The sequence below is a fragment of the Leptodactylus fuscus genome, chromosome 3, assembly GCF_031893055.1.
Source record: "Leptodactylus fuscus isolate aLepFus1 chromosome 3, aLepFus1.hap2, whole genome shotgun sequence".
In the NCBI taxonomy this organism is placed as follows: domain Eukaryota; kingdom Metazoa; phylum Chordata; class Amphibia; order Anura; family Leptodactylidae; genus Leptodactylus; species Leptodactylus fuscus.
This window is the reverse complement of record NC_134267.1, coordinates 36,367,611-36,395,078: the sequence shown is the minus strand read 5'-3', so window position 1 is coordinate 36,395,078 and position 27,468 is coordinate 36,367,611. Positions and strand designations below refer to the sequence as shown.

The 27,468-nt window shown below is 41.9% G+C and overlaps 2 protein-coding genes across 2 annotated transcripts in view; one reads left to right on the top strand and one right to left on the bottom strand.

The window, feature by feature from the left end:
* The first annotated feature begins 77 nt into the window (after positions 1-77).
* On the top strand, positions 78-4,796 carry NANP (N-acetylneuraminic acid phosphatase). Its single transcript, XM_075267443.1, has 3 exons — positions 78-168; positions 1,447-1,560; positions 3,645-4,796. Exons 2-3 carry the CDS (start codon positions 1,471-1,473, stop codon positions 4,269-4,271), a joined length of 717 nt encoding a protein of 238 aa, XP_075123544.1. The 5' UTR covers positions 78-168; positions 1,447-1,470; the 3' UTR covers positions 4,272-4,796.
* A 5,705-nt stretch (positions 4,797-10,501) lies between these two features.
* The window catches only part of LOC142197285 (two pore channel protein 2-like), a 32,493-nt gene continuing 15,526 nt past the window's right edge, over positions 10,502-27,468 (bottom strand). The window contains exons 7-19 of the mRNA XM_075267458.1: positions 25,448-25,549; positions 24,089-24,215; positions 22,788-22,989; positions 21,810-21,954; positions 21,530-21,715; positions 19,723-19,787; positions 18,806-18,893; positions 16,312-16,381; positions 15,867-16,086; positions 15,412-15,502; positions 13,939-14,052; positions 12,247-12,359; positions 10,502-10,669 (exon numbers count right to left, since the gene is read on the bottom strand). Coding sequence (XP_075123559.1) covers positions 10,524-10,669; positions 12,247-12,359; positions 13,939-14,052; positions 15,412-15,502; positions 15,867-16,086; positions 16,312-16,381; positions 18,806-18,893; positions 19,723-19,787; positions 21,530-21,715; positions 21,810-21,954; positions 22,788-22,989; positions 24,089-24,215; positions 25,448-25,549 — 1,669 coding nt within the window. The 3' untranslated portion in view covers positions 10,502-10,523. The remainder of the gene's footprint in view (positions 10,670-12,246; positions 12,360-13,938; positions 14,053-15,411; positions 15,503-15,866; positions 16,087-16,311; positions 16,382-18,805; positions 18,894-19,722; positions 19,788-21,529; positions 21,716-21,809; positions 21,955-22,787; positions 22,990-24,088; positions 24,216-25,447; positions 25,550-27,468) is intronic.

The window sequence follows — 27,468 nt, the reverse complement described above, 5'->3', positions numbered from 1 at the left end:
GTGCGGCGCCCATTTTTCCGTAGACCATTACCTGGTGTGACTATCTGAGACGCCATTTTGTTGGAGCCTTATGTCCAGCGCTACTCTATTTCGTACTTGCACTGATGACTAGTGTCTGCTCCACGTTACACCGGCTTCCTGAAGGCGTAGAAAGTGAAGAAAAGTGAGGTGAGAGGTTTTACAGTATCTAGACATGTACACGTCTGGACATTGTAGCCTGCTGCACTATAGTGCTACCACTGTATCCTTGGACATTGACACTTTATGTTCTGAACACTTAAAGGGGTTGTCGAGTTGTAATATATAAATGTTATTGTTTATTTAATGAAAAGTTGTACACATTTCCAATATACTTTCTTTATCAATTCCTTATGGTTTTATATATCTCTGCTTGTTGTCATCCATTGTTTACTTCCATGGATAAAGGGTGGCGTGGTTTACATCAGGTGGATCCAGTAGGTGGCACTGCCTCAGCTCAGCCCAGCAGCCTGTCACAGCTAATACAACCTCCACCTCAGCACCTTGGGGGGCAGCATGGTCCAGGTAGAGACTAACTATGCTTCTCCTAAGTGCAACCCTAACCTGCCGGGTTTGACATGGAAACAGCAGGCGGCGCCGCCTACTGGACCCACCTCCCCATATAGCAGTCACCATGAAGAGGAAGATGAGACTCCACGGACTGTTATACCCCAAACCACTCACCCACCCGAGTCCAACTCCCCCCCCCCCCACTTTACTAGCTTTGGCAATGCCAAATATCTATTCAGACGTGCCAATAAAGCTTTTTTGATTTTATTTGATTTGCATATCAGGCAGCACCTGATTTTACCCACCACATTCTAGCATCTACTTTAGGGTCAGTGCACATGGAGTTTTTCGACGCTGAAACCGCCTCAAAATCAGTGCCAAAAAACTCTGTGTGCACTGACCCCAAGACAAAATCCACCCGTGGTCATGCCATGGGCACACAGGTGCACGGCTTGTTACAGTCACAGCACAGTGATCAGAGATCTGTCTGTAACCAGCTGTGCAGCTGTGTGTCCATCACATGACCATGGACTGTATATCACATGACCATGGACTGTATATCACATGACCATGGACTGTATATCACATGACCATAGACTGTATATCACATGACCATGGACTGATTTTTATCCAGCAGTATGAATGACAGCAAGAAGAGATTTAGAAAACCATGAAGAATTCACACAAAAAATATTTTGCAAAATTGTGCAACTTTTCATTAGACTTTAGAACTTTTGGGGGGGTTTTTCACCCCTCGGCCTATTTTAAAATTATTTTTACCACCTTTTTAAGTCTGTAGATGTTCTTTTGAAATGTGGGTGAAACTTTTGTCTTATTCGTAAATCTATCTTTTTCTGTATTTATCTGAATATGAAGAATTTGTCATTTGCATAGGTTGCTCTTTTCATGTCCCTGCAGCTCCGGTACACCTCGCCCGTAGACATGGTGCTGAATGGCATTAAGGCTGTGTTTTTTGACTTGGACAACACATTGATTGACACATCTGGTGCCAGCAGGAAAGCGATAGGGGAGGTAAGTAATATGTCATTCTAACTGCTCCTACCACAAGCATGAACTAGTGTATTCAGCTATATTACTTACAAAGGGTGTTTTATAGTAACCTGCGGTATAGTTTCTAGCAAATTTTCAGAATAAGGCATTGCATTGTATTTCTGACCACAATTTCACCTTTATGATAGATTTTCAGCAATTTTTCCCTTGAGCAGGCACCATGACTATAAGAAGGTTGGTACATTACGGCATACAATGAACTACATAATCAGACATAGTGTTATAAACCTTTATTTTTCCTCTAAGGGCTCCTTCACATGGGGCAAGAGATTTTGCTGCCAAATCCACCTCAAAATCCACCCCCTCACAATAGAGGTCTATGTAGACCGCTAGCGTCCTTTTTTCCTTGAACGGTTTGTTTACGCTCATGGAAAAAAGAAGCGAGCTGTCCTTTCTTCAAGCTGATTCAGCTGCAACATCCACCTCCCGACAGCACCCTTCGGACTAGGCCCATTCATTCGGGCCTACTCTGGAGCGGGAAGCCACGACTGTCAGAAGCCGCAACAGTCACGGCAGGTGCATTTTGGTCCTATTCTGACGCGGCTTCCCGCATCAAAATCAGGACCAAAAAACGCGGTCACAACCCCTGTGTGAATTAGCTGACTGGACAGAACATACCTGTGAATGGGGAAGTTGGATAAGATAGTTATGTGAAATAGCTAGCTCGCGTAAGTGACGCTGCAGCCTGCATGTTTTCTTTAACATCATTCTTTAACTAAATAGATGGGGTGCTACTTAAAGGGTAACTCTCATCTTTGAAGCTAAGGCCCCACGGGATGTCCTACAACCACAAAGCACTGCAGGAAAAAACGCAGTGGAAACGTATTGCTGTTCTTCCCGCTTGAACAGAAAGTTTGCGGAGTTTTCCTCTGCGGACTTTCTCTTACAATTATATCTATGGGGAAATCGCCGGCGTTTCTGTAGATATAATTGACATGCTGCGATTTCCAAAACCACGCTGGTTTTGGAAATCGCAGCGTGTCCGCACTAAGTGGGCATAGGATTCGCTAGAATCCCATCCACTTTGCACTTACTGTAAAACAATGCATTTTTTCCTGTGTTTCTGTCCTGTGGGGCCACAGCCTTAAAGTAATTACATACACAGTCCAGTCACATTAATGTGACCACCTGTCAAAATCCAGAAACCACCTTTGGCAGAGCGGCCCGCTGCGAGACGTGCAGGAAGAGAGGGGATGTTGTGATGATGTTCACTGGGATGAAGAGCCATGCCGACTCCATTGCCGTGGCCAGCTGCGCTAGGTTACGCGGTTGAGCGTCCATCAACCCGATCGAGGTGGTCCCACAGATTCTCGATTGGGTTCAAGTCCGGGGACTTTGCTGGCCAAGGGAGTACGGTAAACTGAACCTGGTGCTCCTTGAACCACACATGTACACTGCGAGCTTTATGACACGTTGCATTGTCCTGCTGGTAGATGCCATCATCCTGAGGAAAACCATTTCGCATGTAGGGGTGAACATGGTCCGCAAGGATAGATGCATAATTGTGGTGATCCATCGTGCCTTCCACAATGATGAGTGCACCCAGATGGCTGATGACACGTGTCTTCTGCGATTGGTTATTTAACGTTGACGTCAAAAGTAGGCAGTGGTCACATTAATAGGACTGCGTATCTGTCGGTCATGCCATTACTATGATTGGTGTGACATGAACTTTGGTATCCTCCATCTAAGTCAAGAATTCACTTTATTGTTTTTCTCAGCACATCTATGCATCAGCCAACCACTGTGCGGGAAACTGCAGAATGGCCTCATTCAAAAAAATAGGGCCCGCTACAGCTCCGCGCACAGGCAGGAGTCCTGGACCATCTCTACGAAGGGAACATTTCATGGTACACAATAGTTAATGTTATGCCCTTTTATTTCTCAGGATCAGCGGGGTCCCAGAGGTTGGACTCACTCGGATAATAAAGAGCTGGAATATTTTAGGTCTATAAACGCTTTTCCCTAGGGATCCTTGTTATTGGAGTGTCTCTAGTCTGGGTGGTCTCACTTTGCTTCAGTTTACACTTGCTCTATTTTTATAGGTGATGAAGCTGCTGGTGGACAAAAGCCAATTCAGTGAAGAGGAAGCCCGCGTTATATGTAATCATTTCCAGACAAAACTTCTACACGAAACATTCGATTCTTCTAATATGACCATTGATGACCTCAGAGTTTCACACTTTGAAACCTCCATGCAGGAGATAAGATCTGGAGACCACAAGGACTTAGCCAAAGAATGCTATGATCTTTGGAAAACAATCCGCCTACAACTCATGACTCTGCCAGAAAGTACTAAAAACATGCTGAGCGAACTCCGAAAATCCGCCAACTTGGTGCTTCTCACTAATGGAAATAGACAGGTTCAGAGAGAGAAAATCGAGGCTTGTGGGGTCGGCCCTTACTTTGACGCTGTTGTGGTTGGTGGAGAACATACAGAAGAGAAGCCGGCACCTTCTATATTTCTTCACTGCTGTGACCTGGTGCAGGTTAAACCAGAGGACTGTGTCATGGTAGGTGACAACCTGGATACTGATATTCTTGGAGGACTGAATGCCGGGCTCAAGGCAACTATTTGGTTAAATAAAAACGGAAGCAGCAACCCCAAGCCCACCCCTCACTATATCATTAACTGTATGACTCGCCTTCCTGATGTTCTGAGGAACTTATAGTAGGATACAATCTACATCGGGTCTACATAGACATTCCTACAGATATACCCCCTATCTCCTATACTGTTCTATGGCACACAGAAGGGAACTAAAGGGTGGAAAAGTAAAATATTATTGATCAATTGCAATAATAGAATATTATATACTCCATCAGCCACTTATAGAGATTCCCTTCGAATGAGCTTTGTCGAGACGACTTAGTGATGAAAGTCCCAAACTTAGAGAAAAAAAAAAAATCACAGAGAAAAAAACCAAAACATCTCACTGTGACCATCCTACCTTAGGGTAAGGTGGTCATATAGATGGTATGTCAAAAGAAAGTCCCAAACTTGTAATAGAGGAAGTTCCTTTGGTCCCTTTTAACCCAATTCTAATAAACTTAATAAAAATGATAGTTTAGAGCGATCCTATCATTAAAATGTTTTTTTTTTGTCTGACTAACACGTAGGAATAGCCTTAAGAAAGGCTATTCTTCTCCTACCTTTAGATGTCTTCTACGTACCACCGTTCAGTAGACAGCCCGGTTTTCTTCGGTATGCAAATGAGTTATCTCGCAGCACAGGGGGCGGTCTCCAATGCTCAAACAGCACCATGGGTGTCCCTAATGCTGCAAGAGAAGCGACACCTCTATCTTCTTCTGGCGCTGGGGGTCAAACTTCTACACCTGTGCAGTCGGCTCTGCCATCGAGTCTCGGGCAGAGCCGACCACACATGCGTGCGCCCATTTGCAACATGTGCACCAAAAAATGGGCACAAGCATGTGCAGTCGACACTGACTGAGACCCGATGGCAGAGCCAACTGCGCATACGTAGAAGTTTGACCCCCAGCACCGGAAGAAGACGCGGGGAGAGGCCGTTCATGAAGAAGATGGAGGCGGCGCTGGAGACTTCTCTCGCAGTATTGGGGACGCCCCCAGTGCTGTGAGAGAACTCATCTGCATACCGAAGAAAACCGGGATTTCTACTGAACAGTGGCGCAGAGAAGACATCTAAAGGTAGGAGAAGAATAACCTTTCTTAAGGCTATTCCTACGTGTTATTCAGAAAAAAAAAAACATTTTAAGGATAGGATCCCTTTAAAAAGCTCTTATTGTTTCCTGGACTGAAAATATGGCTAGTTTTGAGATGATCCATCCCCACGCATCCTTTTGGCACAAGTGTGCAGAAATCTAGCAATAATGAGCGACGACCAATAGGGAAGAAGCAATGGATGCCATGTTATTATGTCTCTCATAGAGAAAGCTGAAAAGAATTAACACGTTGAGAGAAAAGAATAAGTTAGACATGGCTATCCTGTAACCCTGGAGTACGGAGCATACTAATGTGAAGTCTATGGTGAAGTCCCACTGGGCGCTCTGTTCACTTTATTTTTGCTGCCGAATGTGTTCCCCGGCTGGACATGTCATCGGCAGATTAACCTGTTGATTCACAGACCAGCCCATAGCTATGTAAGTCTATGAGAGAGTAACATCCAGGCGGTCATAGACTTAAACATAGAAACAGTGACTTTAAGCTGATATGTGAATTCCGCAGGTAAGTCGGCCGATCACATGACCAGCGAAGGGACCGGCTTGTTGGCAAAATAAAGTGAAGGGGACAGTGTGTCCAGTGATTGACTGTACTATTAGTATACGCTGTGCCCTATGTGTCAGATATATACAATAAAAGACATTGAGACAGGGGACATACACGGTCATGTATACGAGACCTCACAGCTATTTTATTATACTGTTGAATGCTTTTGTGCTGTTTTACATAAAAGTTTAACAATTGTAATGAATGTGACCTCACACAATCAGAAGCAGGGACATTCACATAAATCCGTGATTTAATTAAAATTATACTCTATTTAGCAATGGATACCATTGTGGGTACATCAAAATGAAATGTAGAAATAAAAAAGTGGTATTTATGTGTGCATTGTTAAAAAAAAAAAAATGGCAGAAGTAAAAGAATTCAGTCATTTTTAAGTCTGGCTTTGCTTGTAGCGCCATCTATTGGATGGGAAGTTTAGATTAATAACTTTTTCACAGAAACCTAGCGGCTAATTTGGGAATAATAGCCCCAAGCCAGTATAAAAAATGAAGGAGGTCTCCATCCACAGACAGCTGTTTCAAGGTTTTCGCTTCTCATCGGTGCAGAGCGGAGTACGGCTGGCTGTGTGAGAGGTCTCACATGGGTCAGAAGGGGTAATGTCTCTCATTCGGTTGTGCCAAAATCCTTATTGACTAGTGTCAGGGGTAGTGCACAATGCTGGCATACATATGACAGTCCTAAAGTATCCCATTGAAACTATGTGTTGACTTTGACAAGCAGCATTTTCATAAATTTGGCGCAATTTGTCCATCAAATTTTTTGTAAAATGTTAAATTTAGGTAAATTTCAAACATTTCAGATGCACTTCAGTTGTGCCTGGAAAGTAGCCAGAAACTGCACAGCGTGTACCTTGGTGCTTTACTTTTCTGATTTGACAATGGGAGTTCTTGGTTTTAGGTGGCCACAGTGTGTCTGGAATATGTGAACCCAACCTAGTTCTGTTCCTGAATTTGATGGACTTGTTACAATATATAGGTATAGGTAAAAGCTTCCATCCTTGGGCACAAGCAGGAACAAAATCTAATCAGGACCCAATGGCTATTCTTGTGAACACTTGGTGGCCTGGGCAGATTGGTGTCCTTTACCTTTAAAAGTCCCCAGTACCCCAATATGCTCAATAACTTGCTCTCTGGGGCCTTACATTTTGTATTACTGGCTCAATCCAGGGCGGTAGAGCCATAAGAAATTAGCAGAGTACTCCAGCTTTAATCATTCAATGATATTATATAATTATTGATATTGTGTAATTAATTAGATATATACTTTGTTCAGTTTCACTTTCTTTACTAAGTAAAAAAGTATCATCACTGGCCTTATAATAAATGAGATGATCTTTCCTGCTTCTGAGGCCGGGTTCACGCTACCATTGTTAATGTCCATAGCTGTCTTCCATCATAGGCTGACAGCAAATTACATTGAACCGTTGCAGAGAACGGACACAGACTGATTCTGTGACCATTCCCACTGATGTAAACAACATGACGGACTCCATCTTTACTTTTTACTTACTGTTACTTCTGTAACGGAAGATAAAGTCCTGCAGGCATGACAGAAGACCGCAACGGACATTAACCACAGTAGTGTGAACCCAGCCTAAACATGGCGGCTGTTTATAATGGAGTCAGATTGTAGAAAAACAGAATTGATATCTGATATAGCTTACCAACTCCACAGCCCTGGCTCATAGCTACACTGTGGTGTATAATACAATTTTGCAGTAAGATGCAGAATAGGATTGCCCTTCTGAAAGTAGTTGGTACGCCCCATGTTCAATTATAATGGCTATATCATGAGCAAGGTCTTTGAAATTTATCCTTTTTTCCCCATTTTCATTTTATTTGTTGGCCTTTTTCCCCCCATTGATTATATTAGGTCATGGAGCCAATACCGTAACCACTTAGCTTAGGGTTGTGATAACTACAGAGATGTTCTCTCCTACAGCAATACATCTAGAGACAATACTTGCATGTGTATGGGACACACAACTGAATTCATAATGCAGATGTGACAAGGCCTTATTCACATAGTAATCCTTTCGGGTAAGTATGGAGGATGTCATAGCTATATAGTAGATATTACAACAGACAATATAGCACAATGAGAAATTTATTCATATACATAACAAATAGAATGCGATATTATTCCAAATTCAGTATATTTTTAATTGTATAATTAATAATTTCTCATAATTTGGTTTTTATTATGTGTAAAAGTCACAGGAACGAACACTCATTGGTATGTCTTACTAATAGCAAAAGACAATAATAGGTAATTTTTTTAATACAAAAAAATTTACAAGATTGACTTCAATAACCAACTCTCAATAGTGTAATTTATCTAACCATCAATACAAAGCTCTGTCTAATTGACAAAGTGCATATAATACCGTAATATGTATTATGTACAAATAATGACGCTAGGTTTTGGGGGTCAAAGAAGAAACATTGCATGAGAATAATTTATCAAAGGAATATTCCAAGCAAAACTTATGTTATGCTTTATGCCTAGTGCAGGGCCTGATGGGACAGTGTCCCAAGAACACCTGTATACAGTCTTGTCCTATGTGGTCCTTTAAAGGGGCTCTATCACTGGGGAAAGTCATTTTTAAGTAATCACATCCTTGCATAGGCTTTAGAAAGTCTATTCCACACCTACCTTTAGTATATAGATTGCCTCAGTGGTTTCTGAATAAGTCTGTTTTTATTCATATGCTAATGAGCCTCCAGCCAGCACAGGAAGTTCCCAGCAGCACTCGTCTCTGCTATTATCTCCTATGTGTGTGCAAACAGGAAGCTGAGTCATCAGCAGCAGCAGCCTGTGCTGTGCTCATAGGAAACAACAGGAGAGGTGTGCACGATGTATCGTGCACCAGTCTAATTAGCATATGAATTAAAAACAGACTTATTCAGAAACCACTGAGGCAATCTACATACTAAGGCCGGGTTCACACGGAGTTACGTGCCGCGAGATTTGGCACGTAGACGCCGCGTGACCCTTTGCGTGCCGTACACGCTCCCATTCATTTCAATGGGAGCGGGGAGCGTATGCGCCGCGCTAGTTTGCGGCCGTGCATTTATTCACGGCACGCAAAGGGTCACGCGGCGTCTACGTGCCAAATCTCGCGGCACGCAACTCCGTGTGAACCCAGCCTAAAGGTAAGTGTGGAATAGACTTTCTAAAGTCTTTCTAAAGTTTCTTAAGGGCTCCTTCAGTTTTATGTAAATAATGCCTATTCACTTTCTAAGGGTTTTGTATCAGTGTCTGTAAGCTAAAACCAAGAGCTGGTCAAAGGCACAGAATAGGAGGAAATCCTTCAATGATACCTTATATCTGTGTTGTCTATATTCCTGGTATAAGCCTTCAATACAAGAAAGTTTTGCAACTTTATTGTATTTCTCTCCATTTCAAGACATTAGTTTGCTGTTGGTGAATGGGAACATATCCAAAGGCTCGAAATCTGGTACATACCTAGTCTTACCCTAAGCCGAATGGTGCAATGGTATCCAATCTAGATAATGCTTGCTGAGCTAAGGCCTGGTTCACATCTGCGTTCGGGCAAGCAGCACTATTCTCTCCACATTTTTTGAGCAGAAACCACACGAACCCCATTATAGTCTATGGGGTCCATGGGTTTTCTTAGGTAACTGCTTTTTTATGCGGATAGGTTTCCGTTCGGGGACGTCTCCAAGTGGATGGAAACTCAAATACAGAAGTAAACCGGGCCTTAATCCTAAATTTCTGGCATGATTTACACCACAAAACTGGGGCAGGTGCAAAATTCAAGTTGCAATTTTTATGCAAAAAATATGACTTGCACTTTTGTTCTGGTACACAAACCGTGATAAATGATAAACCCCTTGTATACAATTGTATCCATTTCTCATCTTAGCTTAGCTGTGGATTTGCAGCCTTTGGATGTATCCAAGTGTTTTCATTCCCTGACAGCAAACTAATAACTCGAAGATTTGAAACACAAAATTATACAAGAAAGATGCAGAACCTTTCTTCTATACAATGCTGAAGTTTGATAGACGGGGATTCTGTCACCAATTTATTGACCGTGTTGTATAGAAGGTGGGGAAAATGACCTAAGGTGGTCATGCACTTCATTAATGGAGCAAGGCAATGCAAGTACCCTGGAGGTGACCCTCTTGTGGGCCGTGCCCAAAACCTTCTCCACTGAACACGCTCAGCCCTTCCATCTCAGCGATGGCTTTAGCTCTCGTGACTGGATGCCGGAGCCATTACTCGGATCGGAAAGGAAAGTCCTGGGAGTGTTTAGTGCAGAGAGCTCCGAGCACTGCACATAAAGGGGGCAATTCCTGGGCATCTGCAAATACCACATAGGGGGCATTAAACGTGGATTTCAACGTCAAACATAGATGATCCAATATGTCCATTGAGCCCTATGGCAAAGTGCTAAGTGGCCCAGCAAGTGGTGATGTGCCTTTACCCTGACGCGGTGAATACTTTAACCCTTTCATGATTTGGTCTTTTTTTTTCTTTACAAACTAAAAGCTATTCTGTATAAAAATAAATAGATATTTTTTTTTATTAGAAAACACAACGCGTCTGTGAGCAGCGACACTTCTGCGATTCTCTGCACAGACTACTGTATTCCACTTTACTCCAGTTTTGGCTTGTTATCCTCTAGGTACTAGACTGCGGAATTGAATGTAGGATTCTCAATGTAAAGGTCATTCGGTGACAGATTCCAAATGTCCTCCATGGCTGGCCCTTCATCTTCAGGAGGTATTTCTGCCTCAAACATGCGCTGTAATAAGGCATCCACTGTCCTATAGCCTGGAAGACAATGGAATCAAACCAAAAACTTTAGAAAAATAAAGATCTCATGGCAGATTAATATGTATATGAATATTGTCTGAAATATGCCTACCTCTTCAGGTATAATAAAGCATGTTAGATACCTGTATGAGTTAGCAAGAACAATAAGTGCTCCCTTTATTCTCTAAGGCTGAGGCCCCACGTTGCAGAAACGCAGCTTTTTTTGTTGCAGATTTTGCTGCGTTTTTTTGAGCCAAAGCCAAGTAGGGCTACAAAAGGAATGGGAAGTGTATAGGAAGCTTCTTATACTTCTACGTTCCTGGCTTTGGCTCAAAAAAACAGCAACAAAAGCTGCATTTCCGCAATGTGGGGCCTCAGCCTAAAAGTCAATTTGCATGGAGAGACGTGCTTGTTATAGCAGATGTAAATCTTAAAGGGGCTCTATCAGCAAAATCATGCTGATGAAGCCCCACATATGCGTGAATAGCCTTTAAAAAGGCTATTCAGGCACCGCTAAAGTTATATTAAACTACCCCCCAGTTTTAAAATAATACCCTAAAAAAGAATGTGATCAACTTACCCATTGTGCACGGTGGGCGGGCATTCAGGGTCCGCCGTCTTCTTCATCCACGCCTCCTCTTCCTGCGATGTCCTCGGGTCCCATCTAAGTCGCGAACTGACATTGCTGACATTGCTAAAAAATGGCCTGGGCACATGCGCATTAGCTGTAGTAGAAGTAGCATGTTACTGCGCATGCGCCCAGGCCATTTTTTAGCAATGTCAGTTCGCAAGCGCCGGAGGAAGACGGGACCCGAGGAATCGCAGGAAGAGGAGGCGTGATGAAGAAGACGGCGCACCCTGAATGCCCGCCCACCGTGCACAATGGGTAAGTTGATCACATTCTTTTTTAGCGTATTATTTTAAAACTGGGGGGTAGTTTAATATAACTTTAGCGGTGCCTGAATAGCCTTTTTAAAGGCTATTCACGCATATGTGGGGCTCTAGCAGCATGATTTTGCTGATAGAGCCCCTTTAAGCATCTCTCATGAATCTCTTAATGGATAATTAAGAGACAATGGGAAGGTGGCTATGGTTGACAGCTACTCAAGTAAGTGACATCATGTTGGAACCCAAGAAACATCCATAGGAACAGATATTGCAATGTTACTTGGAACCCGTCGTATTTTATTGTAGAGCCCATACACAGACTAATCTTAATAAAAATGGAAAATGGTCAAGATCAATAAAATGCATCATTACATGGATCAGTTAAAAAAACGGACACCTTAATATCCGTTAGCATCAGTTAGTGTCAGTTGGAAAAATATTTTTTTATGTCTTTTCATTAGATTTTGTTGTCTTCCATGATAAGATATCACACCGCAGCAGTTTAACCAACTGCAAAAGTGTGGGTTATTTTTTCCTGCATAATGTGCACAGGATTCTTCTGTTTTTTATAGTAACATAGTTTATATAATGCTATGTTTCTATCGTGAAGAGATATTAGTGATGTCAAATATAGGGACAGTGACATAATAATAGGATATATTTCTCAAGAGAGTAAAACAAACACACAAACAAAAAAAAAAACATACGTTTTGAGGCAATTTTAAACATCAGTCCTTTTTGGCTCCCTTCACCAAACTCTCCAAGATCATTTTCACAATTGTCCATGTTGTCCATTAAGTTCCCAGTAGGAATCTCTCCCCTGTGTTTGACAAATAACAGAATCATATAAGATAAGACCTGATGTAAAAAGATTCTAAAAAGAATGTATACAAAAATGAAATAAGATAAGATAATCCGTTAAAGGGATCCTATCATTGGATACCCTTTTTTTCTGACTAACACGTGTAACTGTGTAAGTCAGTGCCATTTTCTTGTGGCCGTGGGCATGCGCAGTCGGCTCTGCCCGAGGCCCGATGGCAGAGCTGACTGCGCATATCTAGAAGATTGAAACCCATGGAGGCGGCGCCGGAGAGTTCTCTCGCAGCATTGGGGACACCCCCAGTGCTGTTTGAGCCTTGGGGACCGCCTCCAGTACTGCGAGAGAACTCATTTGCATACCAAAGAAAAACCAGATTTCTACCAAACGGCGGCGCAGAGAAGACATCTAAAGGTAGGATAAGATGTGTTAGCATCCCTTTTATAGACCCACCATGAGGAAATTCAGTGTTACAGCAGCATAGATAATACAATAATATTTAAAGATTTATAGAATACAATTCTTATGTTCTTTGAGTGTATTTTTTTTAACAATTTGTACAATTTACCTCTAATATAACAAACAAATATAGGAAAAAAAATAAAACATTTTTTAAAAAGTGTCATATTAAAAAGAGAAAAATATTTTGTTAGTCCAGGACACATAAATCAGCACATACACAAAAGTGCTAAAGTGTCTGGTCGTTAAGAGGTTAAAAGGTCTGTCATAGGAAAGCGGGATAAGAAATGCAATGGGGTGACTAGGCAGATGCTTAAAATATCCACTGTACAGTCCACACAAGAAGGGGCACAATGTCTACTGGTAGCTCTTAGGGTATGTTCATACAGAGTTTTTTGCAGACTGAAAAAAATCTTCAGGAAGTAGGAAACTTAAAAAAAAAAAAATACAGGGAATTTTTTGCCAGTTTTTTATTATTATTATTATTATTCCGACACACTGTATGGACCTGAAAACGTCACTGTATAAAACACTTGTGGTATTTGCAAAAACAGGGTAAATAAATAAAACAATTAAAAAAAAAACAAAAAAAACCGCATTGCGGTAGGCCGAATCCACCTGAAGATCATATCGCTGTGTTTTCCACTCTAGCCTATTTAAAAAAAAAAAAAAAATGCTAAAGGACTTCCATTGAAATGACTTGGATGTGTTTTTTTAAGGCGGATACTGCCTCAAAATCCTCCTTCAAAAAAAAAAAAAAGAGAAATCAACAACTTTTTGTAGGTGGATTTTTGAGGCCTAGTCAGCTTCAAAAATTCTTCCCAACGTTCCCATTTTTCTTTTCAATGGGCATCACATTTTTTAGCTGATGGGATAAAAACCATAATAAGCTTCCTTCAGGCAGATTCTGCCTTGTGAAGCTCACCTCTAAACTCCACCTACAAAAAACTGTGTGAACATACCCTTAGAGAGTCCACACCACTGAAGGCTCACAGCGTTGTGGAGAAAATAGAGAAATCAGATGTGATGGGGACTGACTTCTATACTTAGAGATATACAGATTACACCCTGTACACACAACAAACTAAAAAGTCTTTAAAACAAACTCTGCCGGATCACTCACTCCTGGACCGCCATTCCTAGCTCCTGGATCTTCTTTTCAATGGCAGTTTCAACTTCACTTTTTTCCAGGGAATATTCCACAAAAAATGCTTCCAAAATAAAGGCTACAAATATGCTGAAAATCAAAACAAACAAAGTAGTACAAAAATATAACATTCACTATCGGAAAGGTTTGTTGTCATTGGTTAAAGGGAAACTCTATCTCAGAGCCACCATTGTGGAATGGTAATATCAGTAATTCCTTAATACATGTATATTACCAGAATACCTCTGATCTATAGGTAAAATGTTGTTTCCTTGTGAATGGGGAAGATCAGGTGAGAGGAACCTGCCATGAAAATTCTGCCGCAGAAACATTTCCTACTTCTAAGATTTGGGTTCCCTTTAAAATGCCGGGGTGGCGGAATATTCCGGTGGATTCTCCTGAAAAATGCCACTGTGTGAATTTATACGGTTATGTTCATACAGCGTAATTGGGCGCGGATGTTGAGGCTGATTCCGCCTCGAAATTGGACTCCAACGAGAAGCAGAGATCGAAGCAAGACATTGCAATAATAAGTGTCTTGCTCAATCTTGCCGCAGAATCTGAGGCAGAAAACACTGCTTGTTAGTCTCATTCATCTGAGCGTATTCAGTGGGTGAAAGCCGCAGCACAGTTTTTGGCGTTCCACTACAGGAAGATGAAGGGGTGGAAAGCGAAGAGGAAGTTCATCTCACATTCCCAGTCTCGCTTTCCATGTAAACATTCCCTAAGACAATTGAAGGGGGGGGGGGGGTGTCAAAACGTTTATGCTGATGACTTAGCCTCGTGATTATCACATTGGTAGGGGTCTGACTCCCAGCACGCCCACCGACCAGTTGATGGGCACTTTGGCTACAGCCTCTTTATAGTGAATATAACATGTACGGGGGACACTCGTCCACATCAGGGAGAGTGTGTGCCTACATAGGCAGTACGGAGACTTACAAGTCATTCCTGCTCCGCTAGGGATTATGGGTAAAAAATATGCAAATGTATTCTCCTGGATGGAATTAGGAGAATAGCTGGGAATCTGTTCCTTTTGGGACAGAAATACTGATTTGGCAATTAAATCCACATCATGATTAAAAGACTTTATAACTGAGTCGTTCATGATGTTAAGGATGCTGCCCTCTATAGGGTGGTGAACAGAGTGCACTCTGTTCTCCTAATTCCATCCAGGAGAATAGATTTGCATATTTTTTACCTATAACATGTACACATTTCATGTGCTCCTTCTGCAGTGTAGTTCCATTGAAGTGAATGGGACTAAGCCGCCATATTGGGCACAGCTCGTATACAATGTAGAGCACTTTGTCTGGCATGGAAAGGCTGCAGGGCTTTCCTGTACAGTACGCCACTCCTTTTAATATCTATGGGACTGATGAAAACAGCCAAATACAGGTACTGGCAGAAGTTCCACCCAAAAACCGACTGCCTGTCTGAAACACTTACTTGATAATCATGATGACAACCACCACATGGAAAGCAATGAAATACAATTTTGCTGCTTGATGGGTCACTAGAGCAAACCCAGTAGCAATAAGTAGGATGTTAAAGAAAGTAATCATTAAATGTGATATATATCAAAATTACAACTGCACCAAAAACACATAAAACATGATTTTTTACAAGTTTTAGTAATTACATTTAAATTAGCATAAAGCAGCTTTATAAAAACACGCTTGTGTTTTTGTAAATCGCAGCATGTCAATTATACCTACAGAAACGCCAACGTTGTCCTTATAGGTATAATTGAAGCAGAAAGGTTGTTGCGGTAAAAAACGCGTCCTGTAACACTTTTCTTGCTATGTGTAGCCATAAAGGATATAGTAAGTGCAGAATATCGTTGTTTTGATAGATTAGTATGCTAGCAAAAGAAAAAAAATATCAGTAAGGTAAAAGGATATCATGCCACTGGTTAACCACAGTCAGCTCGACTAGAACAATAAACGCCGAACCCAAATTGTTGAAGTTATTCTTGCAGTATTTGCTTAGGGCAAAGGAAGAATCCTTCAAGACTTCTGCTCCACACGACTTTGCAAAAGGTTCGGTGGAATTTTCAGGGAAGAAACGGATTTTGTACTTGAAAACTTCCATCCCAATAATGGCAAAAACATAGTATATAGTCTGAGAAGAGAATGATAGGTATATGATAGTCACAAAGGAGTGGAAGCAACAATATGTAACACAATTTTACACTATGTAACACTATGTAACACAATGTAAAAAAAAAAATAAAAGGAGTGGAAGCTCCAGTTATAACAAAATAAAAATATTACTAAATTATATTATAATAATTATATAAATAAATATATAATAACATAGAATTAATAGTAAAAACCAGACACGTACTAGGATAATGCCACAAAACGTCAACATGGTCGGAAGGATGTTTATCAATGTGTTCATGATGACCCGAAACCTGCAAAAAAATAATTAAACTATGAAAGGGAAGGTTTAACCTTAAATGGGTTGTCCGGGCAAACTGGAAAACCCGAGAGGACTGGGCATGGATTAAAGTAAAAAGAAGCAATACTTACCTACCCCCTTCCTCTGTCAGGGCATCGGGCCACCTGGAGCGGCAGGGAGTATAGTGGCTCAGGTGACCACTGCAGCCTTTCCCTGGCCTCACCGGTCACATGTGGGGTAGTGGTCATGTCTTAGCAGTAACATCACCGGTACCCAATATGTGACCAATGAGGCCAGTGATTGGCCGTAGCAGTCACCTAAGATACTTAAAATGTACCGCCAGTTATAAACATTATCATAAACTGTAATCGATTTTATTATGGAGATCTATTTCCTCCTCTACTTACTAAGCTGGTTTCCTGCTCCTTATCTTCAATCTTACTGCTTGTTTATATTATACATACATTACACATACAACTCTATGGAGCAGGGGAGGATTTGGATTCTCCTGCTGGCTGCTTAATGGATTTATTGCTTTATTATGTGTATTAGTAGCCTCTTATTTACAACCTAGCAGTGTTAAAAAGTAAGGAATAGTAGAGTGAAACAGCAGCAATTTTTTGAGTGTCTTTTCTACCCTCGCTCTTCGTAGACTAATACAGAGAAAGTAACTGCGTAAAAAGTGGAGAAGAAAACATATTGTCTTAATTAGATATGCTACAGGCAGTATGGTGGCTCAGTGGTTAGCATGGAGTTTGTATGTTTTCGTCATGTTTGCATGGGTTATCTCCGGGTACTTCAGTTTCTTTCCATGCTCCAAAGACAAACTGATAGGGAAGAGCCCTATGTGGGACAGTGACTAACAACGTCTGCAAAGCGCTGCAGAATATAATGGCGCTATATAAGTAAAAAAAAATGAATAAACTTTTAGGGGTCTCATTTTTATAAATATAAGATTAGAGATGAGCGAATAGTATTCAAAACTATAGTTTCAAATACCTCGCTCCATAGGTATGAATGGAAGCGGCCGGCGCTTAACCCCTTGCTGTTCGGCCGCTTCCATTCATTCCTATGGAGCGAGGTATTCGAAACTATAGTTTTGAATACTATTCGCTCATCTCTATATAAGATATGCTACAAAGTTTCTTATCTTCACCTGTACTATTCATTTATGAAAAAGCTATTTATAACTGGACGTACGATGGAACAAAATGGAATGGGGGACCAGACACTAGAATTGAGAACTAGGGGTAGGTGAATATAATTTCTTTTATGTTACTCTACCGCCAGTCTTCCTTGGTCTTTCCAGTTTGCATGAATTACCCCTTTACAGGAATACTGTGTGTATATTTGGGGCACTAATCCACCAACAGGTCCTTATGGACTGGTAGTTTAATGTTTTAAATACCCCTATAGTATGTCTGACTGTGACCATGATTAAAAAAAAAAAAAATGAAAAAACAAAAACCTTAAAGGGGCTCTATCAGCAAAATTATGCTGTATGAGCCCCACATATGCGTAGGCTATTCAGGCACCACTAATGTTATTTTAAACCCCCCCTCCCCGTTTTAAAATAAAAACATATATGTAAATCATAACTATCGTGCATGCTGGGCGGTGATCCACGGTCCGACGTCATCTTCTGGCACGCCTACCTCTTCTCTCTTCTTCTTTCGGCGACGCCCTCCGGTCCTGGCTCCTCCCCAGCTTCATCGCCCTCTTCTTACAGCAGTTCAAATCCGGCGCATGCACACTGCCATTTAGAAAAATGCCGCTGGAGCGTGCGCAGTAGCTAGGCGTGCAAGAAGATGATAGGTATGATTTACATATATGTTTTTATGGGTTTTTTTTTTTTTTTTAAAGGGGGGGGGGATGGTTTAAAATAACATTAGCGGTGCCTGAATAGCCTTTTTAAAGGCTATTCACGCATGTGTGGGGCTCATACAGCATAATTTTGCTGATAGAGCCCCTTTAACCAGCATTTTCCCAGTTGTTTGCTGAAGCCAGGGCAGTACATTTCAGCTTCACTGTGCATGCACCTGAAGTCTGGCGCATGTGCAGCAAAACCCAGCTTCAGTGAAGAGCTGCGCATGCACAGGGAGCACCAAAGAGGAGTCTAATGAGACTTATTGGCATCATTGGAGTACAGACTTCATAATGGACAGTGTTAGTATAGTGATATTAAAGACACTAAATCATTCAGAAGGACCTGCTGGTAGTTTGGTGTAGCAGTGAATAAGATATCTTGAGTATAGACAAGTACAAGGAGGTAACATCGCTTCTCCGAACACAATGGAGGAGTAACATCTTCTGAATGATATTACCAGTACAAAGGCACACAATCCCTTTAAGGCGTAGTCATGTTGGCAACCATTATCTGTATAAGTTTACCTAACAATTGGACTAATAATATGCGACAGCACATAACTAAGAATACCTCTGAATGCTGTCAATGATTCTTATAAGCCGGAGGACACGAAGAATAAAGACAATATCCAGAATCTCTTGACTGTTGTACAGACTCACTGTAAAGATACAATATTCAGCAATTATGTCAGGTCCACAATGTGACAGTTTTCCAAAAAATTCAGCTACATGCCCAAAAACTATCAATGATAAAAAAAATAATAAAACAGTATATATTACATTGAAACCAAATATAGGTAACTGGGCGATACCATTCCTCTTGTGAAATTGTTATACTGTAGGCAATACAGTCATTTACTAGAATAGGTATATCAGGAGATTGGACAGATCTTCCTTATAGTGTATTCTACAATCTGACAAAACTTTTGCAACATAATAAAGACATGTCAGATATTTGATCTGTGCGGGTCAAGTGATAAAACCGTCATCGATCGCTAAGTGAAGGGGAAGTTGAGCACGGTCTCACACTGCTAGGTATAACCAGGCTCTCTGTGGGGCGCTCTTCTCACACTGCTAGGTATAACCAGGCTCTCTACGGGGCGCTCCTCTCCCCAATAATGCTGATACTAGAATTTAGTCATTAAATATTTGGTTTGCATGGAATGAGACTACAACCAGCAGGTGGCAGTATCACAACGTTACTGTAGATCGGGAGACCTACGTGAGAGGAATGGAGCCAAGAAGAGGCGATTACATTAGGATTAGGGGGGCTGTGGCTGACACTGTACATGAGCAGAAGGCATGCGGTTGTCACTACAGGGATGACATGTGGATGACACCCTTTATCAGGTGCTGATGTTCACACTTTACCAGGCTCTGTTAGATAGGAGAAGGCTAATGAAGGGAAGAAAACAAAGACAAGGAAAAAGTTGCCATGTCCGCTGTGCACACACTGGGGTAGAGGATAAAACACAGAATTGTACAGACCCGATTTCAGCGCCGTGTTCACCGACGTAGCGATAAGAGCAGCAATGATGATGAAGGTGTCAAACCTTAAAATGACAAGAGAAATACAGTGAGGACCATGACAGTACTGAAACCTATCAGCGGCTAATAGATTATAGAAGAAACTATTCTCCCTGTTCCCAAATGGAGACTCTCCCCTGGATCCCTGAATGACCGTAGATACATATTTATATATATACAACAATACATAAAATATGAAATATACAACACAATACAATATATAATATACAATAACTACATACAATACATATTTTACTACTATAAACCTCTGCAGGTGTTAAAAAATGTAATAGAACACCCCTTTTACCTATACAACATATAGTTACATATATCTGCAGTAATATCCCGGTATCTGCAAGGAATAGGTTCCAAGTCTACCTGCGTATATTACAAAATGCAAATATCAGGCCTGGTCACTGCACAATGTACAAAGACACCTCTTCTGGCTCAGTCACAGCTCAGAGAACCATTGATCGGTGTGGAGGTCAAGTGTCGGCCCCCAACAATCTTATATTAATGACTCAATAAAAGGATAGGTCACTTATATAAGGCCTTGCAGACCTTCTGCTGCTAACCATAACCATTACAGATACTGTGGATTTACTGAATATATAAACTGGCGATGAAGTAATTCTATCAGCATTTACGCTGAGAACTCATGACAGAGAGGTATACATAAAGCCAATACAATAGCAAAAATATACTTTACCAAACACTTGCACAGTAGACTTATTGATGCACCGGTGCAGATTTACTAACACTGTCTAAAAGTAAGACGGTGCAAAGACTTAGGGGGCATTTGCACGATGTAACGCGGCGCTGATTCTGGCACAATAACTCGCGTAAGACTCAGCGCTGCAAAACAGAATCCCATTGACTTCAATGGGTTCCGTTTAACACACGTAACACATTGAACTCAATGGGAGGCTTTTTAACCCAGTGATTTCAATGTGTTACACGCGTTAAAAGGAACCCATTGAAGTCAATGGGATTCTGCTTTGCAGCGCTGATTCTTACGCCAGTTATCGTGCCAGAATCAGCGCCGCGTTACTCCGTGTGAATGGCCCCTTAGGCTAAAGAACCACGTTGCGGATACACAGCGTTTTGTGTTGCAGATTTTGCTGCGTTTTTTGAGCCAAAGTCAGGGGTGGATTGAGCAAAAGGTTGAAGTATAAGAACTTCCTATATATTTCCTATTCCCATCCTTGGCTTTGGCTCAAAAAAATAAAAATACTGCGTTTTGCAACGTGGGACCTTAGCCTAAAAGATGTTTTCTGATCCCAAATGGATTTTTCATACTGACGGCCTATCCACAGGTGCTGCAATTCCCCAGAACCACGACTATGCAATGGATATGGCTGATGCATCTCTGCAGCTTTCCCTGTCCACTGCACCAGCTTCTGATGCCTGGAGGATGCCGGAACATTTGATCTGTACAGGGTCTGAGTGTGGATAGGTTATCAGCGTGAAAAATACTTTTAAACTGCACCAGATTTAACAACGGTTGTTATGCTGAATGATAAATGTAGCACATTTTTAGACTGTCTAGACCAGGGGTCAGCAACCTTTGGCACTTCAGCTGCTGTGAAACTACAACTCCCAGCATGCTCCATTCACTTCCATGGGAGTTCCAAGAACAGTAGAGCAAGTATGCATGCTGGGAGTTGTAGTTTTACAACAGCTGGAGTGCCGAAGGTTGCCGACCCTGGGTCTAGACATTTTAGACTGCCATTGCTTTTACTCCAAGATTAACATAAAGCAAACCTACCAATTCCAAAACTGGCTCTTTGCAAAGAAGGATCTGGGATCGTGCGTGTAGAGTTTAAGAACTATTTCAATGACATAGAGACAGAGGAACACCCACTCTGCATTGGATATTAATGGGTTTTTGTCATCCAGGCCAATGAAAATTGCATTTACTAGAATGACGACATCAAAAGCATATACAAAGCCTCTGGGAAAAAAAAAGAAGAAGAATAAAAAATAGCTGAGCAGAGTGCAAAACAATCTATAGTGTGGAAACTGCAGAAAGAATTATTTGCACTTACTTGTGAAGGACGACCCTGCGGATAAAGCGACTTGCGGCACATCTGTACAGGTGAGGCATCCAGCGTTCAAGTGGATGCATACGAGCCTTCATAGTGATCACCTGAATGTTTAGCAAGTCAGCCAAGCGTATAAAAGCTTCCTTTCCTGAGAGAGAATATAGTAGATGGAAACATTATCAGATTAGGTATACTGATATTAACCTGTTCCCTGCTGCAGACTACCAGGCAAGGCTTCATGCACACGACCAAGTATGCAGCCCCGAGGGTGCTCTGATGCTTTGTCCCAATGTTCCATTTTGATATTTATAGAGCAGGACCTATAAAATATCAGACTCCTGCATGTCTGACTTCGTGTCCGGTTAAAAAAAATGGCAGGCAGAAGACGCTCACAGGCGGTCACTTTGCAAACCCATTCAAGTGAAAACTAACCGCCGGGTTTCCGTCTCCTGTCCAGTTTCTGTCGGCAGAAGACGGAAACCTGAAACTCCATTTGGGGTTTCTGTCCCCGAACCTACTTCAGGCAGAAACCCAGCGGACCTCCTTATGGCCTACGGTGTCCATGGGTTTCCACAGGTGACCACTTTTTTAAAGCGGATTAGGTTTCGGTTCTAGGGGGGTCCCCAAGTGGATCCCTTGAACAGAAACCCAAACACAGATGTGAACCTAGCGTATCTGGCTGAACTTTCATTTTGTCTTAAGTATTATAAAACCTCATTCCTTGTGGTTCAGTTTTGTGGGTAACAGGACTCCCACTCTACAGCTCTGTACACACAGCGCCACACCAAGCCTGTAAGAATCCTCACTAAGTAACCTTTGAGCACACAACCTAACCTGTGTATGAGACTGTAGAACAATACAGTAGCAGTAATATCAGTGATGATCAGAGCCATGGAATACAATATACTGGAAGACTGCATTAAAACAATAATTCAAAATAAATAAATGAAAATACTAAATTGATCCATTTTTCTTCCTCACCCACATATCTTTGGTTATCTTCTTTAGATACTTTTAACAGTAGTTGTCTGTGGGAGTTACTGATGTCCGGTGCCACCAACTTTACTAATTTTAACCATGGCGTTTCTGGAATGACAAATTCTGATCCTTCTTGTACCTTCAAGGTATTAAATGCTTCTGCCATCTTGCGGCGTTTCATATACGCCAATTTACGGATCTCATTCTAAAGAACATATGATAGAATGGTTAGAATATCATAAAATCTATGAAAATTCCCTTGGTGCACAATGAAAGCACCATCTAAAGCACTGGGAAGCTTTGCTATATTAAAATTTAAAAAAAAAATATATATCTATGCACAGGATCGGTGTCAACACCAGTCGTTACCATAAACTGAGCGATCATAAGGTATTTCATCCACTTATGACATCACTCTTTGGCGGGGGTCAGGAGTGTGTAGAATGAGTAACATCTGGTTGTTAAATGGAGTCCATCACTAGACGCCAGCATCAATGCCGTCCCAAGATAGATAGGTTAGGGTCACCTGAATCAAACATTGCTTTACCCTTGTGAATCTTTGCCTCCGTTGCTGAGATTTCACCAATTTTGTTAATATGTGAATTAGTTATTGGGAGCAATGACTGCACTGCCGCTTACCTATATGACGCAACGGCAGCACCATTATTGCTCCAAATAGTTCACCAATAGTTTGGAGTCACCAAATCATAATGGGAAAACACTCTTTGATTCTGGTGACCATAACCTATCTATCCATGGGGCTGGGTTCTGGTAGCAGATTCCTTTTAAAGGGGTTTTCCACTCTTAATAGTTGATGACTTGTCTTTAGAATATGTCACCAATAGAAGATTTGCAGGGGTCTGACTTCCCATTCTTCCCAATAATCATCTGTTTGAAGAGACCACAGTGTTTGGATGAGCGCTGTGACCTCTTCAATGTATGGTGATATACATTTACATAGCAAACTCACTTGGTATCACTCAAATGAGACAGAGCTGTGAAAAGGCCATGTGACTAACAAGACCCAGAAAACGCATTAGAATAACACATCTATCATATAACATCACATCTATCAGTCACACTTACACCGGTCCCATTCAAGGAATTTAAGCTGAACTGCAATACCAAGCACAACCACAATACAATGAATGGCGCTGTCTCTTCGAACAACTAATTAGGTGTGATGGGTGCTGGACCACTACCAATCTGATATTAGTGACCAATCCTAAGTATAGGTTATTAATATTTTAGTCCCAGAAAACCTCTTTTAAGAATGCTCAGCAAAAAAAGTTTTATTAACTTACCTTTAAATGTTTTCTGTAGTTATTGTACACAACAGCTAAGAAGACGGACATGAAGATATAAGTATTAAGAATAATGTAGGCTATGAAGAAGATGGAGTACCACCCGCTGTAGTCATAAGCTGGCATCCTAGGAAGTAAAATGTACACAGACATAACATATGAAACAAATGGAAATACAACAATAGGACACCAGGTAAAGACAGTAAAAGCCATCCATTTTACATTGATAGCATTGGGTGGCTTGAATCCGTCAAAAACGATCTGAATAGAACATGCTGTAAAATAATTTCGGAATGGAATTAGAACCTTGGAAGACATGCGGACTGCAAAAAAATGGGTTACGGGCATGAACCCTTAGAAGGAATTCCTTCTTAATATTCTTCACTTAATTACATGACATATAACCCAACTTTATATAAGGCTTCTTTTTTGTAGTTCAATTTAGATTATTACAGTACCAGCTTCTGCCTGCGACTTCGTCTGCAGGTTGTTGTTGGCGATGAGCCGCTAATAGTTAGCCAAATGTGGTTGGCGGTGATCCGCCTGCGTACGTGTGTGGGCTCTACTACATGTGTTCATATGTAGCCCCAGCTGTATGCACATCCGTATGGAGAGCAGAGCAAGCTGTGGTACCGCGCTGCCTCAGCTCGGCTACATCGGGCAATTTGGATCAGAGGGGTTGTCTTGTCTGAGTGTCCTAGCAGCGTCTGTGTTAGACATGGCTGAATGACTGCTGGTGAAATTTGACACAGTTCACCCTCCCCCCCCCCCAGCAGAGTGCAAAGCCCACATGCCCCTGTGTTACGCACACAAACTGCTAGCACGCTGCCTCAGCTCTGCTACGTCTGCTGATTTTGAATACAGGACTTGTGTTATGCGAAAGTGTCTGAGCAGCTTCTGTGTTAGACAAAGCTGAACGGATGTTGCTGAAATGTACAACAGTTCTCCTGTCCTACTTACTGAAACTCTACAGCCGATATACTCCTCTTGTCCAGACACAGCCTGTATGTTCTATACTCTCCTGATCTTCTATGAAACTCCATTTTCTTCAGCTTTCACACTGTCTGGCTCCCTCCTGTTTAGCTCTGCCCCCAAATTAGCATGTAGCTCCGCCCACCACATAGCGTGATCCTATGGGATGTCATCAAAGGTCCTCAAACGTAGTGTGTGTAAATTCGTGCTTAACGGTCATGTAGTGACGTCATTTACTGGGATAAAAAGTAGCCTATGTTTTAATCGGGGTTCCTATCTATCTATGTGCTAAATTTCAGCCACATCCGTTCAGCCGTTTTTGCGTGATTGAGTAACAAATTTATAATATTAGTAGGAGTAGGATTAGTAGGATTATGCTGTACTTACATGACATCAGGGCTGTTCGCAGTAGTCACCAACACGTAAAGATTAAACACACCTTCGAGGAAGTTTCCGAAGTAACGTTCTCCATCAACTGTTACAAGATTCCTACAAATAACATAATGATGATCTGTCAAGTAACCAGAGATACAAAGCCGAACAGAAATACTACACTGCCATAAGACAAGACTGAATTTACTTAAGGGAAAGCACTATAAATATATGTTTCCCACTTAGGATCACTTGCTACAGTGTATGCAAAATGTATTAGACTGTAATCCAGCCAGTTTAGTTCACGGAGGATTGACATTTGTGAATCCAATAGTAAAAAACGCTCAACTCTCTGGAGGAGATGTATCAAGACATTAGCATTTCATTCGCCAGTCTTAATCTCTTATACGTATATTATTTATTAATATGCCTCTTAATAACAAATTATGTGCATTTATTGTTCTCCAGTTACCAGAAACTGAAGTTATATGTTCATTGAAAAAAAAACAGGTGTGCCATGCCTATCTTTAAATAGGTTGTCCCACAATAACTTATTACTAGAGATGAGCGAACACTAAAATGTTCGAGGTTCGAAATTCGATTCGAACAGCCGCTCACTGTTCGAGTGTTCGAATGGGTTTCGAACCCCATTATAGTCTATGGGGAACATAAACTCGTTAAGGGGGAAACCCAAATTCGTGTTTGGAGGGTCACCAAGTCCACTATGACACCCCAGGAAATGATACCAACACCCTGGAATGACACTGGGACAGCAGGGGAAGCATGTCTGGGGGCATAAAAGTCACTTTATTTCATGGAAATCCCTGTCAGTTTGCGATTTTCGCAAGCTAACTTTTCCCCATAGAAATGCATTGGCCAGTGCTGATTGGCCAGAGTACGGAACTCGACCAATCAGCGCTGGCTCTGCTGGAGGAGGCGGAGTCTAAGATCGCTCCACACCAGTCTCCATTCAGGTCCGACCTTAGACTCCGCCTCCTCCGGCAGAGCCAGCGCTGATTGGCCGAAGGCTGGCCAATGCATTCCTATGCGAATGCAGAGACTTAGCAGTGCTGAGTCAGTTTTGCTCAACTACACATCTGATGCACACTCGGCACTGCTACATCAGATGTAGCAATCTGATGTAGCAGAGCCGAGGGTGCACTAGAACCCCTGTGCAAACTCAGTTCACGCTAATAGAATGCATTGGCCAGCGCTGATTGGCCAATGCATTCTATTAGCCCGATGAAGTAGAGCTGAATGTGTGTGTTAAGCACACACATTCAGCACTGCTTCATCACGCCAATACAATGCATTAGCCAGTGCTGATTGGCCAGAGTACGGAATTCGGCCAATCAGCGCTGGCTCTGCTGGAGGAGGCGGAGTCTAAGGTCGGACCTGAATGGAGACTGGTGTGGAGCGATCTTAGACTCCGCCTCCTCCAGCAGAGCCAGCGCTGATTGGCCGAATTCCGTACTCTGGCCAATCAGCGCTGGCCAATGCATTCTATTAGCCCGATGAAGTAGAGCTGAATGTGTGTGCTTAGCACACACATTCAGCTCTACTTCATCGGGCTAATAGAATGCATTGGCCAATCAGCGCTGGCCAATGCATTCTATTAGCTTGATGAAGCAGAGTGTGCACAAGGGTTCAAGCGCACCCTCGGCTCTGATGTAGCAGAGCCGAGGGTGCACAAGGGTTCAAGTGCACCCTCGGCTCTCCTACATCAGAGCCGAGGGTGCGCTTGAACCCTTGTGCAGCCTCAGCTCTGCTACATCAGAGCCGAGGGTGCGCTTGAACCCTTGTGCACACTCTGCTTCATCAAGCTAATAGAATGCATTGGCCAGCACTGATTGGCCAGAGTACGGAATTCGGCCAATCAGCGCTGGCCAATGCATCCCTATGGGAAAAAGTTTATCTCACAAAAATCACAATTACACACCCGATAGAGCCCCAAAAAGTTATTTTTAATAACATTCCCCCCTAAATAAAGGTTATCCCTAGCTATCCCTGCCTGTACAGCTATCCCTGTCTCATAG

Excerpts from the sequence above, each read along its gene's own strand:
- NANP (XM_075267443.1), top strand. The coding sequence starts at position 1,471 with ATGGTGCTGAATGGCATTAAGGCTGTGTTTTTTGACTTGGACAACACA. Across the intron at positions 1,561-3,644 it reads GCAGGAAAGCGATAGGGGAG|GTGATGAAGCTGCTGGTGGA; the intron begins GTAAGTAATATG and ends CTATTTTTATAG.